Below are 13,170 nucleotides of genomic sequence, written 5' to 3'. Positions count from 1 at the left end.
GAGGGTGCAGGTTCAATCCCTAGCACCATTTTATGTCAAAGCTGAGTGGTAACTTGGTTTCTCTTTTTCCAACTCTGCATCTCATGAAAACAAATAAATCTTAAAGAACATCAAAAGAACATTTGATGTCACACAACTAAGGATAGTAATTACTAGGTGAAGGGGAAAAATAAGTTGAATAAAATAGCTCTAATTTTACCACTTCAAAAAGTTGTTCCTGCACACAGCATGGAGAGCAATTAACTGGACTCCCTTAAGGAGATGGAACTGAGAGCTTGGTGAGATTAGGCAGGCTGGAATTCACAGAACAGTGTATAACCAAGGAGAAAACTATCTAGAAAGAGCCTCAAAAACCTGCAGAAGTTCTTTCTCAATGGTGGGTGGGGTTGGGGTGGAAATCACCCAAAGGATTAGAGGTCATAGTAGTGCCTGAAAAGACAATCTGTTTTTTTTGTTGTTGTTGTTTGTTTGTTTTTTAGTGACCCTGGAAGACATCAAGTTACAAGTGTTTTTGTGTACTTAGAAATTTCTAGCACCAGTCATGGAGAATGATTAGACCTAGAACACTGTCACATTTAACTATTTTAAAAGCAGGAAGTGAAATGTCCCATATATTTCTGAACAACACAACTGCATGCAGAGGATAGTTTAAGACTATGTAAAGAAAGGCTGAGGAGACAGTATAGTGGTTATCTAAAAAAGACTTTCATGCTTGAGACTCGGATCCAAAGTTCAGTCCTCAGGACCACCATAAATCAAAGCTGAGCTGTGCACTAGTCTTCCTCTATTGCTTTCAATATCTCCCTCACTAAAATAACGAAATAAAATATTTTAAAAAGTAAAATAAATGTTTAAATATAAAGACTACATAAAGAAATATATATACTGGAGCTCCAAGGAGGCAATCAGCACACGGTACTTATACAGGAATATAGATACATATACATATACATATACATATACATAAATTACAATGCACAGTACTGTAAAATATTCAGTGAAAACAGTTAGAAAGAGAAGAATGAATACCAGATGACCTCATTTATAGATTGAATTTGAAAAACTAGGAGAGAAAGTCAAAACACAAGGTGAAAAGATCTTGCTACAAAAGGTCTATTGTACCTTTTGTAACAAGATCATAGGCATGGGTGAGGGAGAAGAAGAGGGAGAGGGGGAGTAATGTGTAGGCCTTGTGTCACCAATGCATGATGGTGGGGGCAAATCTAAGTATGCTTAAGAGTGATGTGCAGTGGTCTGGGAGGTGGTGCACTGATAAAGCATTGGACTCTCAAGCAGGAGGTCCTGAGTTCATTCCCCAGCAGCACGTGTACCAGAGTGATGTCTGGTTCTTTCTCTCACATTAATAAATAAGTAAAATTCTAAAAATAAAAAGAGTGATGTGCAGATACCCGTCACAGGATGAAAAACTGTACCAATGTGACAACTGTTATTTCCCTAATAAAATAAAAACCATTCCCAATGGCCAACACCTAATAAAAAATTCCTAGCCTAGTAGGGGAGATCCAGTAGATCTTACATTTTGCCAAAAGCAAGGACCCAAATTTGAGCTTCTAGCCATCACATGGTAGTACTATGCAAAGAAGAAACTTCCTGGGCCGTAGAGAAGTGCTGTGGTATCTCTTTTCTCTCTGCCTCCCTCCCACTCTCTATCTGGAGGGAAGAGGGGAAAAAAAGGAAGCAAAATATTGTCTGTCATAACTGGTGGAAGCATGTAGTCATGAAGCTTCAGGAAAGCACTGCCAAGAAAGAAAAAAAAGCTAGCCATGAAAAAAAAAAAAAGAAAGAAAGAAAAAAGCAAGGCTCATATATCTCCAAGCTAAGCAGAAACTGTTATAGATATTATAATAGGTGGGCAAGTATATTAAATAGTTACAAAGCTATATCTCATATGTTGAGTAGAAATGTTAGTAGAATTCATTTCAATGAAATGAAAACTATAGTGCCTTAAAAAATTAGACTTAATGGGATTAACTGCAATAAGCATTGCAGTTAAAAATCACTAGTGAATTTGAAAATGCAATAATAGAAACTACCTAAAATGAAAAAGAAATAGAAACAAAATTTAAAATAATAGACTATCTGTGACCTAAGAACTACTTGGAGCTGCCTAATACTGTCATGAGTTTAAGTTTCTGCAGAAGAGGAGGAAGGAATGGACAAAACGTTTAAATACGTTGTATCTTAAAATTATTTGTTTGACAAAAATCTAGAAAACCCACTAACCAGAAAGCCAAATTAACTGCAATACAATAAATATAAATAGGAATAACTAAGACAGTTGCCAGGAGATAGTGTCATATGAAGTCCTGCCTTACCAGGTGTGAAGCCTAATGTTTAATCCCTGGCACTACATGAAGCCATCAGAAGAAATGTCTGAATAATAGAATGTGCTTTGATGTCTCTCCTCCAACCCTCTCTATCTTGAAAGTATATGGCATGAAAAAATTGGACTGTAGTACCATCTGGTGGGATTGTGCATGAGGAAGACCCTTGGTTCAATAATTAGAAGTTCTAACAATAACTAGAGGTTATTAAAAAATTAGAATTAACAACAATAGAGGTTCTCTAAACTTTCATGAGAAAGATACCAAGTACATAATGGACAAGTGATGTTAAGGATGACCAATGATTTTTCATAGGAAACAATGCCAGTTATGAAATGAAAATGTCTATCAAGAACTTTGTACCAGGGCTGGGTGGTGATACATCCCATAGCGCACACATTTTACCATATACAAGAACCTGGGTTCAAGCCCACCTTCAGAAGGGAAGCTTCACAAGTGGTGGAGCATTGCTGTAGGTGACTCCCTTTCTATTCTTCTTTATTCCTCTTTCTCTCTCATTTTCTGTTTGTCTCTCTTGGAGGAAAAAAGAAAGGAGAAAGAAAAGGAAAGTAAGAGAGAGGAAGAAAGGAAGGAAGGAAGGAAGGAAGGAAGGAAGGAAGGAAGGAAGGAAGGAAGGAAGGAAGGAAGGAAGGAAGGGGGAGGAAGAGAAAAAGAAAGAAAATGGATACCAGGAGCAGTGGATTTGTATGCAGGCACCAAGCTCCACTAGTAACTACAGTGACAATAAATTAAACAAATTAAAGATAGGAAGAATTCTGTACCTATTTTAATTTTATTTGGAAGCAAATGTGAGCTACAGATTTCTTCAAACACAAACTAGTTAAAATCATCAGAAAATATGCTCTACAACAAATGTTGAAGTCTTTCAAGTCAGAAAATAGTAACACCATAAGTGGCCTACAGATGTGCATGAAGGAATGAAGGAGACCGTAAATGGCAATTGCACAGGTGAAAATGAATGATTTGATGTTTTTATTAAAAAAAAAGTTTCAGGTCCAATTGATTTCTAAAACAAACAGCAAAGTAATACAGGTTTACAATATATATAATATAAAAGTAAAATATATAACAATATGAGAGAAAAAGGGAAAGGGAGAATGGAAATATATAAATGTAATGTTTTTATACTTTATAATGAAAGTTTACTTTTGCCAATTTTTTAAATCATTTTATTGTGCTTTAATGATTTACAGTGCATTTGTTGACACATGGGTACAATTTCTCATCTCCTTGTGAAAGTCCTTTGCAACACTCTCACTCATAACTCATATCCTTTTACTTCACTATTCATACCTCAAGGTTCTCCCTAGCCCTCTCCTCCCCTCCTCTCCTCTCCTCTCCCCTCCCCTCCTTTACCCTCCCCTGCCCTACTCCCCTCCTCTCTTTATTATTGTCTAGATAGAGACAGACAGAAATTGAGAGGGGAGGGTAAGAAAGAGAAACAGAGAGGCACCCGCAGTCCTGCTTCACCTCTTCTGAAGCTTCCCCCTAGCAGGAGGGCTTGAACCAAGGTCTTTGTGCACTGTAATGTTTGCACACTTAACCAGGTGTGCCACTACCTGGTCCCTGGGTCACAGGATTCTGTTCACTCCTTCCCTTACACTTCTTCCTCAGAGTTCTTTGCTTTGGTACAATACACAATTCCCTGCCCAAGTTCTACTTTATGTGTCCCCTGTCTGCCCTTATTTCTCACCTATAAGTGAGATCATTAAGTTTTTATTTTTCTCCTTTTGGCTTATCTCACTTCTATGGTATACTGCGAATTCTATTTAAAAAACAAGAAATAGAAATGAAAGAAATTCAAAAGAAGTGGAACCTCCTTAACCACAGATAACGTGATTCTTTTTTTTTTAATATTTATTTTATTTATTCCCTTTTGTTGCCCTTGTTGTTTTATTGTTGTAGTTATTATTGTTGTTGTTGTTGGATAGGACAGAGAGAAATGGAGAGAGGAGGGGAAGACAGAGAGGAGGAGAGAAAGATAGACACCTGCAGACCTGTTTCACCGCCTGTGAAGCGACTCCCCTGCAGGTGGGGAGCTGGGGTTCGAACAGGGATCCTTATGCCGGTCCTTGTGCTTTGCGCCACCTGCGCTTAACCCGCTGCGCTACCGCCCGACTCCCCAACGTGATTCTTTTTTGTAGATAATTCCAAAGACTCCAGAAAAAGCTACTGGAACTCATCAAAATTACTATGTGTGCTCAACCTGGTGCACTATCCTCCAGCCTAGAACTAATCAAAATTAATTTTATTTCCTAGCCACTAACTTTGTAAATAGAAAAAAGAAGTTAAAGTATTTTAATCATGATAAAATTTAAAATCTTAAAATACCTATGAAGAAATTTCACAAAATCATTTCAAACTTGCATTCTGAAAATCACAAAATATGACTGAGGTATTTGTAGGAAGATTTAAATAAGTAAAAGGTATCCTAAATTCATGGGTGGCAATAATTACCATTATTATGATGGAAATTATGTACCAAATTTGTTCCCAGCTCACACCAAATTATATATTAAGGTCTTGGTTCCCAGTACCTCAAAATGTGACCTTAACTGGATATGAAGTTTTTACAAAGATAATCAAATCTTCAGCTTTGAGGTTATTAGGCTAGGTACAGTAGGGGAAAGTTTGGATTCAGACACAGATGTTCATAGATGGAAGACAACATGAACACATTCCTGGAAAAGACTATCATTTAGTTTTTAGTAATGCATCTGCAAGAGGGAGAATGTCCTGGATTGCTGATAAACTCCAGAAGTTAAATGACGTGAGGAAGGATCTGTCCAGAGAGTACAACACTGCTAATACTCTGTACTTCAACACCCCAAAACTCTTAAGACAATGTATTTCTCTTAATTTAAGCTACCCATTCTGGGGTGTTTTATTGTAACTGCCTTTAAAAACTAATATAGGCATGTTTTGTTGTTTGGATTGTATGTGTTTTTTACATTTTTTTTTGTTAAATGTATTTTTAAGTTTAAATTGTTTACTTTTGTACATAATAGTGCTTTTGAAATTAAGCTTTAGGTTATTGATTGCTTATCTCTATAAAGTACAACTGACTTTGTATGTTGACTATATTCTGAGATCTTGATGAATCCTGAGTATTCAAAATTTACATGCTCAGATTGTTTCCTTGCTTTCTATTCTGTATGTCTTTCATTTATTTACTTTGCAATATGTGATTGTTATGCAAATTCAGTCTTGATTGGAAAGGACAAAAGTGGGCATTCTTGACGTATTCCTTGTCTTAAGGGACCACATTCAATATTTTATAGCTGCGATGTTGGCTTTTTTGTTCTTTTTTTAGACATTCTTTATCAGTCTGAGAAAGTTTCCTTCTTATTATTTTTCAAGTGTGTTTTTCTACACTGAAGTAGTTTTATACATGTTTAGATAAGTGATGTAATCTTAATACATATATACAGTAAAACCAGAGTTAGGATGACTTTATCACTGTTGAGATTCCAGTTTAAACCTCAGTAAACCAAACTTAGAGAAGATGCATAAAGAATCAAATCACTTAGCTAACAAGTTTAATCTGACAGCCAGATAAAGAATTTTGTACCTCACAATTTCTATTCCATGATAATATATACAAAACATTTATGAGTTATTAATATACTGTTAGATAATTCATTTGTTGAGAGATTTAGAGTTTTGACATATACTGACATTCTTCTACTACAGTGTTACTTCATCAGTATTTAAATATATATATTTGATTTATTTTATTTTAATAAGAGAGAGATACAGAAAGAAAATACCAGACCTCTGCTTAGTTCTGGCTTATGGTGATGCTGGGGATTGAACCTGAGGATTTGGAGTCTGAAGCATGAAAGTCTTTTACATAACCATTGTGCTGTCTACCCAACCCCTATGTCAATATTTTAAAAGATGAATTACACATATACATTTGAAAATTTAAAGAAGCACACTTTCACTCTAAAATGCATTTTTTCAAAGTTAGCCTTTAATAAAATGTAGTAGTGAGTAGGGTGGTAGCGCAGCAGGTTTAGTACAGCAGGTTAAGCGCACATGGCGCAAAGCGCAAGGACCAGCGTAAGGATCCTGGTTCAAGCCCCTGGCTCCCCACCTGCACGGGAGTCACTTCACAGGCAGTGAAACAGGTCTGCAGGTGTCTTTCTTTCCCCCTCTGTCTTCTCCTTCTCTCTTCATTTCTCTCTGTCCTGTCCAACAACAATGACATCAATAACAACAATAAAAACTACAACAACAATAAAACAACAAGGGCAACAAAAGGGGGGAAAAGCAAATTAAAAAAATGATAGAGACTTCCCTTGATAAAATGTGACTTCAATAAGTAGCTAAACTTTACTATTTTTTATAGATGTATTTGTCTTTTATTTGATAGTACAGAGAGAAATTGAGAGGGGAGCGGTGCTAGGTAGGGGGAGGAAGAGAGAGAGGGAGAGGGGGAGGGGGGAGAGAGAGAGAGAAAGAGAGACCTGCAGCACAGCTTCATCACTGGTGAAGCTTCCTCCCTGGAGGTGGGGACCAGAAGTTTGACCTGGGTCCTTGATCATGATAGCATATGCCATCAACAGGGTGTGCCACCTCTTGGCCTCTAAACTTTAGGAAAATTTGATTCGTCAAATTTAAAATTTTCCTACAAATTTAATTGGAGAGAATACCATTTATTAAAGGCCTATATTATGCCGTATGTGTCCATTTCTGAGACAGATAAAGCAGAAAAAAATGTTCTAAAGACAAACTATAATATGCTTATATCAATGATTATTTTATGAATGAAGATGTAATTTGGTTTAGTCATCAAGGCTCTACTTAATTCAATCTATTAAAATGTTATTATAGATTGCTTTTGTAGGCAGACACATGCTTGAAGCTCTTGAAATATAGTAATGACCACTTCTTTGTCTTTAGACAGTTTCTTAGAATACATGATAAATTCAACACTTAGATGTATTAGTCATTTTGTATGAGTGATAACACCATAATGGATCTGCAAAAGAATTTCATTCCTGAGGCTCTGTGATCCTGGGTTCCATCCCCAGCACCACTATACAGCAGATCTGAGCAGTTCTGGCGTTTCTCGGTCTGTACCTCTCATTAAAATAAAATACATAAAATAAGGCATTAAAAATAATGATTTACTTCCATTTTTCTCAAGGTACTAATAGCTAAATTAATAGTGAAAAGAGATTTTATAATGTCTTAAATTATATTTCTTTATGAGTATGAGAAATAAAGAATTGTTTGTATTTCGGGGCCAGGCAGTGGCACACACAGTTAAGAGCACATATTCCAGTGCACGAGGGCCCAGGTTCAAGCCCCTGGTCCCTACCTGGAGGAGGGAAGCTTCACAAGTGGTTAAGCAGGGTTGCAGGTGTCTCTCTGTATCTCTCCTCTCTATCTCCCCACTTCTCTCAATTTCTGGCTGTCTCTATCAAATAAATAAAGGTAATTTAAAAGAAAAACTCCTCTTTAAAAAATAATTGTTTATATTTCTTTTTTTTTGTACATGTATAACATTCCTCAGTTTTCCACATTAACAATACAACCCCACTAGGTCCTCTGTCATCCTTTTCCAGGACTTATTTGTATTTCATTTACTAGTCGTAGTCGTGTATGTGAGGAAATGACACAGGGATGACTTGGAAAATAACCTTGTTTTGAAATTTATCTAGAATTAACTGTCTGGAAGCACCTAAAACTAGTGGGACTCTATTTTGTCGATAAAATTGATCAACCAGAGAGTGTGTAGTTAGCATAAGGGTTATGCAAAGAGACTCTCTCGCCTGAGGCTCCAAAGTCCCAGGTACAATCTTCCCCACCACAATAAACTTAGAGCTGAGCAGTACTCTGATTAAAAAAAAAAAGTAATCACGAATTGATCAATCAGCATTAAATCTCACACCTACATACACAGGTTTTAATATTTTAAAAATTCAATCAATTAGGAACTCATATTTCAAGGGTAATTCTTGTGTAAACAGTCAACTCATCATCTCTGTTTTCACACTTATGTGTATAGTAAGTAATGGTGAGTTCATCAGAAATGATCATCTATCTCTACATTTTTTCATTTTTCATTCTCAGGTCTTACATTTGAAGTTCTTTTGTTTTTCCTTTTTCAGTCTCATGATTGTTGTTTTTTCTTTAAAGAATCAGAAATTCTAATCACTGCTGTATGTTTGCTTTATAGGGTCAAAGAGAATAAGTGACAGTGAAGTTTCTGACTATGATTGTGATGATGGAGTTGGTGTGGTATCAGGTAAGAATTTCACACATATAGGACTTACACTGTATGGTTAGTCCCCCACCCCCCACCCCTGTGGCTTGAGTTTTGTAACTTGTCTGTTTAAGGGTGCCACACACTTTGTTCAAATGTGCCAGTCATTAAACTATTGTTTTCTCTTCCATTTTCTCATTTTTTATCCTTGATCTGTTGTGTCTCAGATCTGCTCCACTAAAACAACAGTTTACATAGGTACTTCAGATGATATCTGCAGTGCTTTCTAATACTGCTTATCTTTTTTTTATTAATTTTTTTTGTAATTTTATTTATTTATCTTCCCTTTTGTTGCCCTTGTTGTCTTTTTGTTGTTGTTGTTGTAGTTGATGTCGTCGTTGTTGGATAGGACAGAGAGAAATGGAGAGAGGAGGGGAAGACAGAGAGGAGGAGAGAAAGACAGACACCTGCAGATCTGCTTCACCGCCTGTGAAGCGACTCCCCTGCAGGTGGGGAGCCGGGGGCTCGAACCGGGATTGTCATGCTGGTCCTTGCACTTAGCGCCACCTGTGCTTAACCCGCTGCGCTAAAGCCCGGCTCCCACTGCTTATCTTTTTAAGAGTTAACTTATGTATTTGGAACTTTTGTGAGCTTGGTAATTTAGAATATTATAATTATTGAGTATTATTGAAGAGGTGGATTAAAAAAAATTTTTTTATATTTATTTATTCCCTTTTGTTGCCCTTGTTGTTTTATTGTTGTAGCTATTATTGTTGTTGTCATTGTTGGATAGGACAGAGAGAAATGGAGAGAGGAGGGGAAGACAGAGAGGGGAGAGAAAGATAAGACACCTGCAGACCTGTTTCACCACTTGTGAAGCGACTCCCCTACAGGTGGGGAGCCGGGGTTCTAACCGGGATCCTTATGCCGGTCCTTGTGCTTTGCGCCACCTGCGCTTAACCCGCTGCGCTACAGCCCGACCCCCGAAGAGGTGGATTTTATCCTCAGGTTTCAGCTCTGGGCTGATTAATGGATGGACAGTTAGACAAGACAGACTGATAGGCTGACTACAAGATTGGGAAGATAGCATAATGATTATGCAAAAAGAATTTCATTCCTGAGATTCCAATGCCCCTGTTCAATACCCAGAATCAGTATAAGCCAGAGCTGATCAGAACTCTGATTAAAAACAAACAAAAACCAGCATAGCACAGAAGCTTATTCCATTGTGGGGACAAGGCTCAAAACTGTATCATGTACATGACAAAGCAGGCACACTGTCTGGGTATGCTATTTTGTTGGCCAGAATGGATTTAAATAAAAAAAAAGCTTAGGTTTTTTTTTTTTTATTGAAAACCTTGAATTTTATTTAAAAGTTTAACTTTATCTGCTACATACAGCACCTTTAGCACATTAGCTAAATACTTGACTATTTTCCATTCCTTTTTAAGTGTTTACAAAATATTATTTTGTCTTAGAATTACACATTACATTTAGTATTTTTAAAGATCATTTTATTGGAGACCTAATGGCTTAAAATACAATTGTTGGCATATTTCTCATCCCTGTGATAGTTGTCTACAAAACACTCTCACCCCCAACTTAGGCCCTTTCCCACCATCATGTACCAGGACCCCACTGCCTTCTACCCTCTCCTTTCTCTTTGCTTTGGTGCCATCCACCATTTTTTGTTTTCCCTTTCTGAACCTGTTTCTTATGTTCCATGTATAAGTGTGATTATATGGTATTTTTCCTTCTCCTTTTGACTTACGTCACTTTACATGGTTCCTTCACATTCCCTACAAGATGAGGCAAATGAAATTACTTCATCAGTTTAAGCAGCTGAGTAGTATTCTGTTATGTGTATACATATACCACAGCATTCTTATATTTAATATATTAAAAGCACACTAACATCACAATTTAACATTTTTCAGCAAGTGCAAAATATAAAAGGGCTCAGTGTGTAGATAATTATAATGTTAATCTTTCTGCATTTAGATTATAGACACATTGGTAGAGATCTTCAAAGTTCAGCATTATCAGTGCCAGAACAAGTAATGTCATCAAACCATTGTTCACCAACAGGGTCTCCTCATCGGGCAGATGCAATAGGAAGGATTCGATCATGGTCTCCCAATGCCCCTCCTCCACAAAGGTAAGAAAACATGCACATATTATTCACATTGTAACATGTGCTCAACGATGTGCCACCACCTGGTCCCTAGATATAGAATTTATAAGAATATTAAGCACTTTTTAGGTTTCACTTAATTAAGACAAGTAATTTAAAAAGAAATCTCATATATTAAGTTTAGAAAGTTAGTTTTAGGTGATTAAAAAAGATTTAAGGTTATGAGTGGGGCCAAGAATATTAAAAAATCTTTTTTTAATATTTATTTATTCCCTTTTTTTCCCCTTGTTGTTGTATTGCTGTTGCTATTATTTTTGTTGTTATTGATGTCCTTGTTGGATAGGACAGAGAGAAATGGAGGGAAGAGGGAAAGACAGAAAGAGGAGATAGACACCTACAGACCTGCTTCACCGCTTGTGAAGTGACTCTAAAAAATCTTTTGAAATATAATTTCTTACATGTGATGAACTTAGCAATAGAATATTAATATTTACTATCTGAAATCTAAAGTCTGAGAACTATATTTTGAATTTACGACTGCAAGAAATTAAGCTTTTTCTGGTTAGAAAAATGAAGAGAAATATTTAACTTATACAAAGGAAGATTAATTGAATGCATTAAGAAACAGTAAATGGGTGGGGAAGAAAAGATGGCTCTCCCAGTGAAACACACTATGTAATGCAGAAAGACATGGATTCAAGTCTTCAGAACTACATAGGAATACCATGCTCAGAGGAAGCTTCATGAGTGGATGATTCATGCTGTGATGTTTCTCTTCTCTTTGTCTCTCCCTTCCTATGTTTATCTCTCTAATACTGAAAGGAAACAAAAATGAATTCCCCCTGGAGTGTTCAAATCATGTAGATATAAAAAGCCCTGGCAGCAAGGAAGGTGGAAGTGGAGGGGAGCAGAAGGGAGAGAAAAGGAGGGAGGAAGGAAACAGGGATGAGTCTTAAAGAAGATTCAGCTGTATGGAATAGAAAGCCTATAGGAGAAACTTGCAGATTTATCAGACAGTGCCACACCCAACAGGATACACACATTACCATGCTCAGGGGCCTAAGTTCAAGCCTTTCATCCTCACCTGCAGGGAGAAACTTCATGAGTGGTGAAGCTGTGCTGCAGGTGTCTCTTTTTCTCAAAAGGCCACCAGGAGTTGTGCAATAGACCAGCGATAACCCTGTCAGAAGTAAACAAGATAGATGCTCACAGAAAATATTTATTCTATCATCAAAGGGAACTGTGTAACTAACCCAACTAAGAATGGTAGCTTAAAAAAATCTTTGATCAATTATAAATGATTCATTTTAGATTTTAAAAACATGGCAGTCATTATCCATAAAATACAGTGTACCAGTCAGTTATCAGCTGCCAGAGTTCAGATGCTCACCACTCAGAAGTCAAAATTCAAGAGGCATTGTTTGGTGAGAGAAAAATTGATTTATTCAGGTGCTAGCAACATGAGAATATGGTAGATTCGATTCTTCAAAAAAACGTCTCACTCAGGAGGAAAAAGGAAGGACATTCAGAAGGAGTAGCAGGTGTGAGTGTTACTTAGGAAGAGAAGGCAAGACCAAAGAAAAATGGGCAAATATATATAAAAATAGAGAGTTGTAGAAATAATTGTCAACCCATGTCTGTGATCTTGGGGGAACTATTGCAGTTTCCAATGAAGAGAATGGGGACACAGAACTCTGGTGGTGGGAATAGTGTAGAGTTATACCCCTGTTATTTCACTATTTTTAAAATAAATATTAAATCACTAATAAAATATTTAAAATTGCACTTTATCTAGGGCTTAGACTTCTTTTATAGAGTAGGAAAAAACAAGTTGCTTGGGAAAGGAGTTGTTTTGTGCCAGGTGGTCACTCACTTGGTTGTCTAATATAGTGTTCAGTGTGCTCAATATTGCCTGTTCTTTTGTTAAAATTATTATGCAAAGTTTGCATCTGGAATTTTTTGTGCTAGCTAACAGAGATCTTCCTAATGACATACTTTCCATTTGCAACTGATCCCTAGTTGATTAGCACACATGTATAATTAGTGAAAAAAAAAAGATTCCATCCTAGTTGCTATAGCAAAGTAAGAATATCTGGGAATATCCAAAGTGAAGGTCATGGCTAGTGCATGATGAATAAGTTACAAATTAAAGCTCTTTGGTGCTATGACAAAAATATGTGGGCACCAATAAAGTGCTGAACCCACTTTTCTCCTTTAATTTTTTTTTTATAGGACAGAGAGAAATTGAGAGGGGAAGGGTAAAGAGAGAGGGAGAGCAAAAGACACTTGCAGACCTGCATCACCATTTCGAAGTATCCTTCATGCAGGTGGGGAGAAGAGGCTTGAACCCCTGTCCTTAAGCATAGTAATGTGTACTTTCAACTGGGTATGCCACCACCTGGTCCCTGAGATAATTTTTCTCTACATAAATCTTTTCTTCCTTTATATGTCAT

General features: G+C 36.8%; 1 protein-coding gene across 39 annotated transcripts in view; it reads left to right on the top strand.

Annotated features, from left to right (window-relative positions):
• Nucleotides 1–13,170, top strand: part of RIMS2 (regulating synaptic membrane exocytosis 2) — a 570,974-nt gene that overhangs the window by 350,573 nt on the left and 207,231 nt on the right. For all 39 annotated transcript variants that reach the window (XM_060196148.1, XM_060196165.1, XM_060196141.1 and 36 more), the window contains 2 exons: nucleotides 8,557–8,625; nucleotides 10,672–10,741. In XM_060196148.1, the coding sequence (XP_060052131.1) occupies nucleotides 8,557–8,625; nucleotides 10,672–10,741 (139 nt within the window). The remainder of the gene's footprint in view (nucleotides 1–8,556; nucleotides 8,626–10,671; nucleotides 10,742–13,170) is intronic.

This window comes from Erinaceus europaeus, chromosome 1 (assembly GCF_950295315.1).
Source record: "Erinaceus europaeus chromosome 1, mEriEur2.1, whole genome shotgun sequence".
Taxonomy (NCBI): Eukaryota; Metazoa; Chordata; class Mammalia; order Eulipotyphla; family Erinaceidae; genus Erinaceus; species Erinaceus europaeus.
Note: the sequence above shows the minus strand (reverse complement) of the source record. Positions and strands in the feature narration are given on the sequence as shown.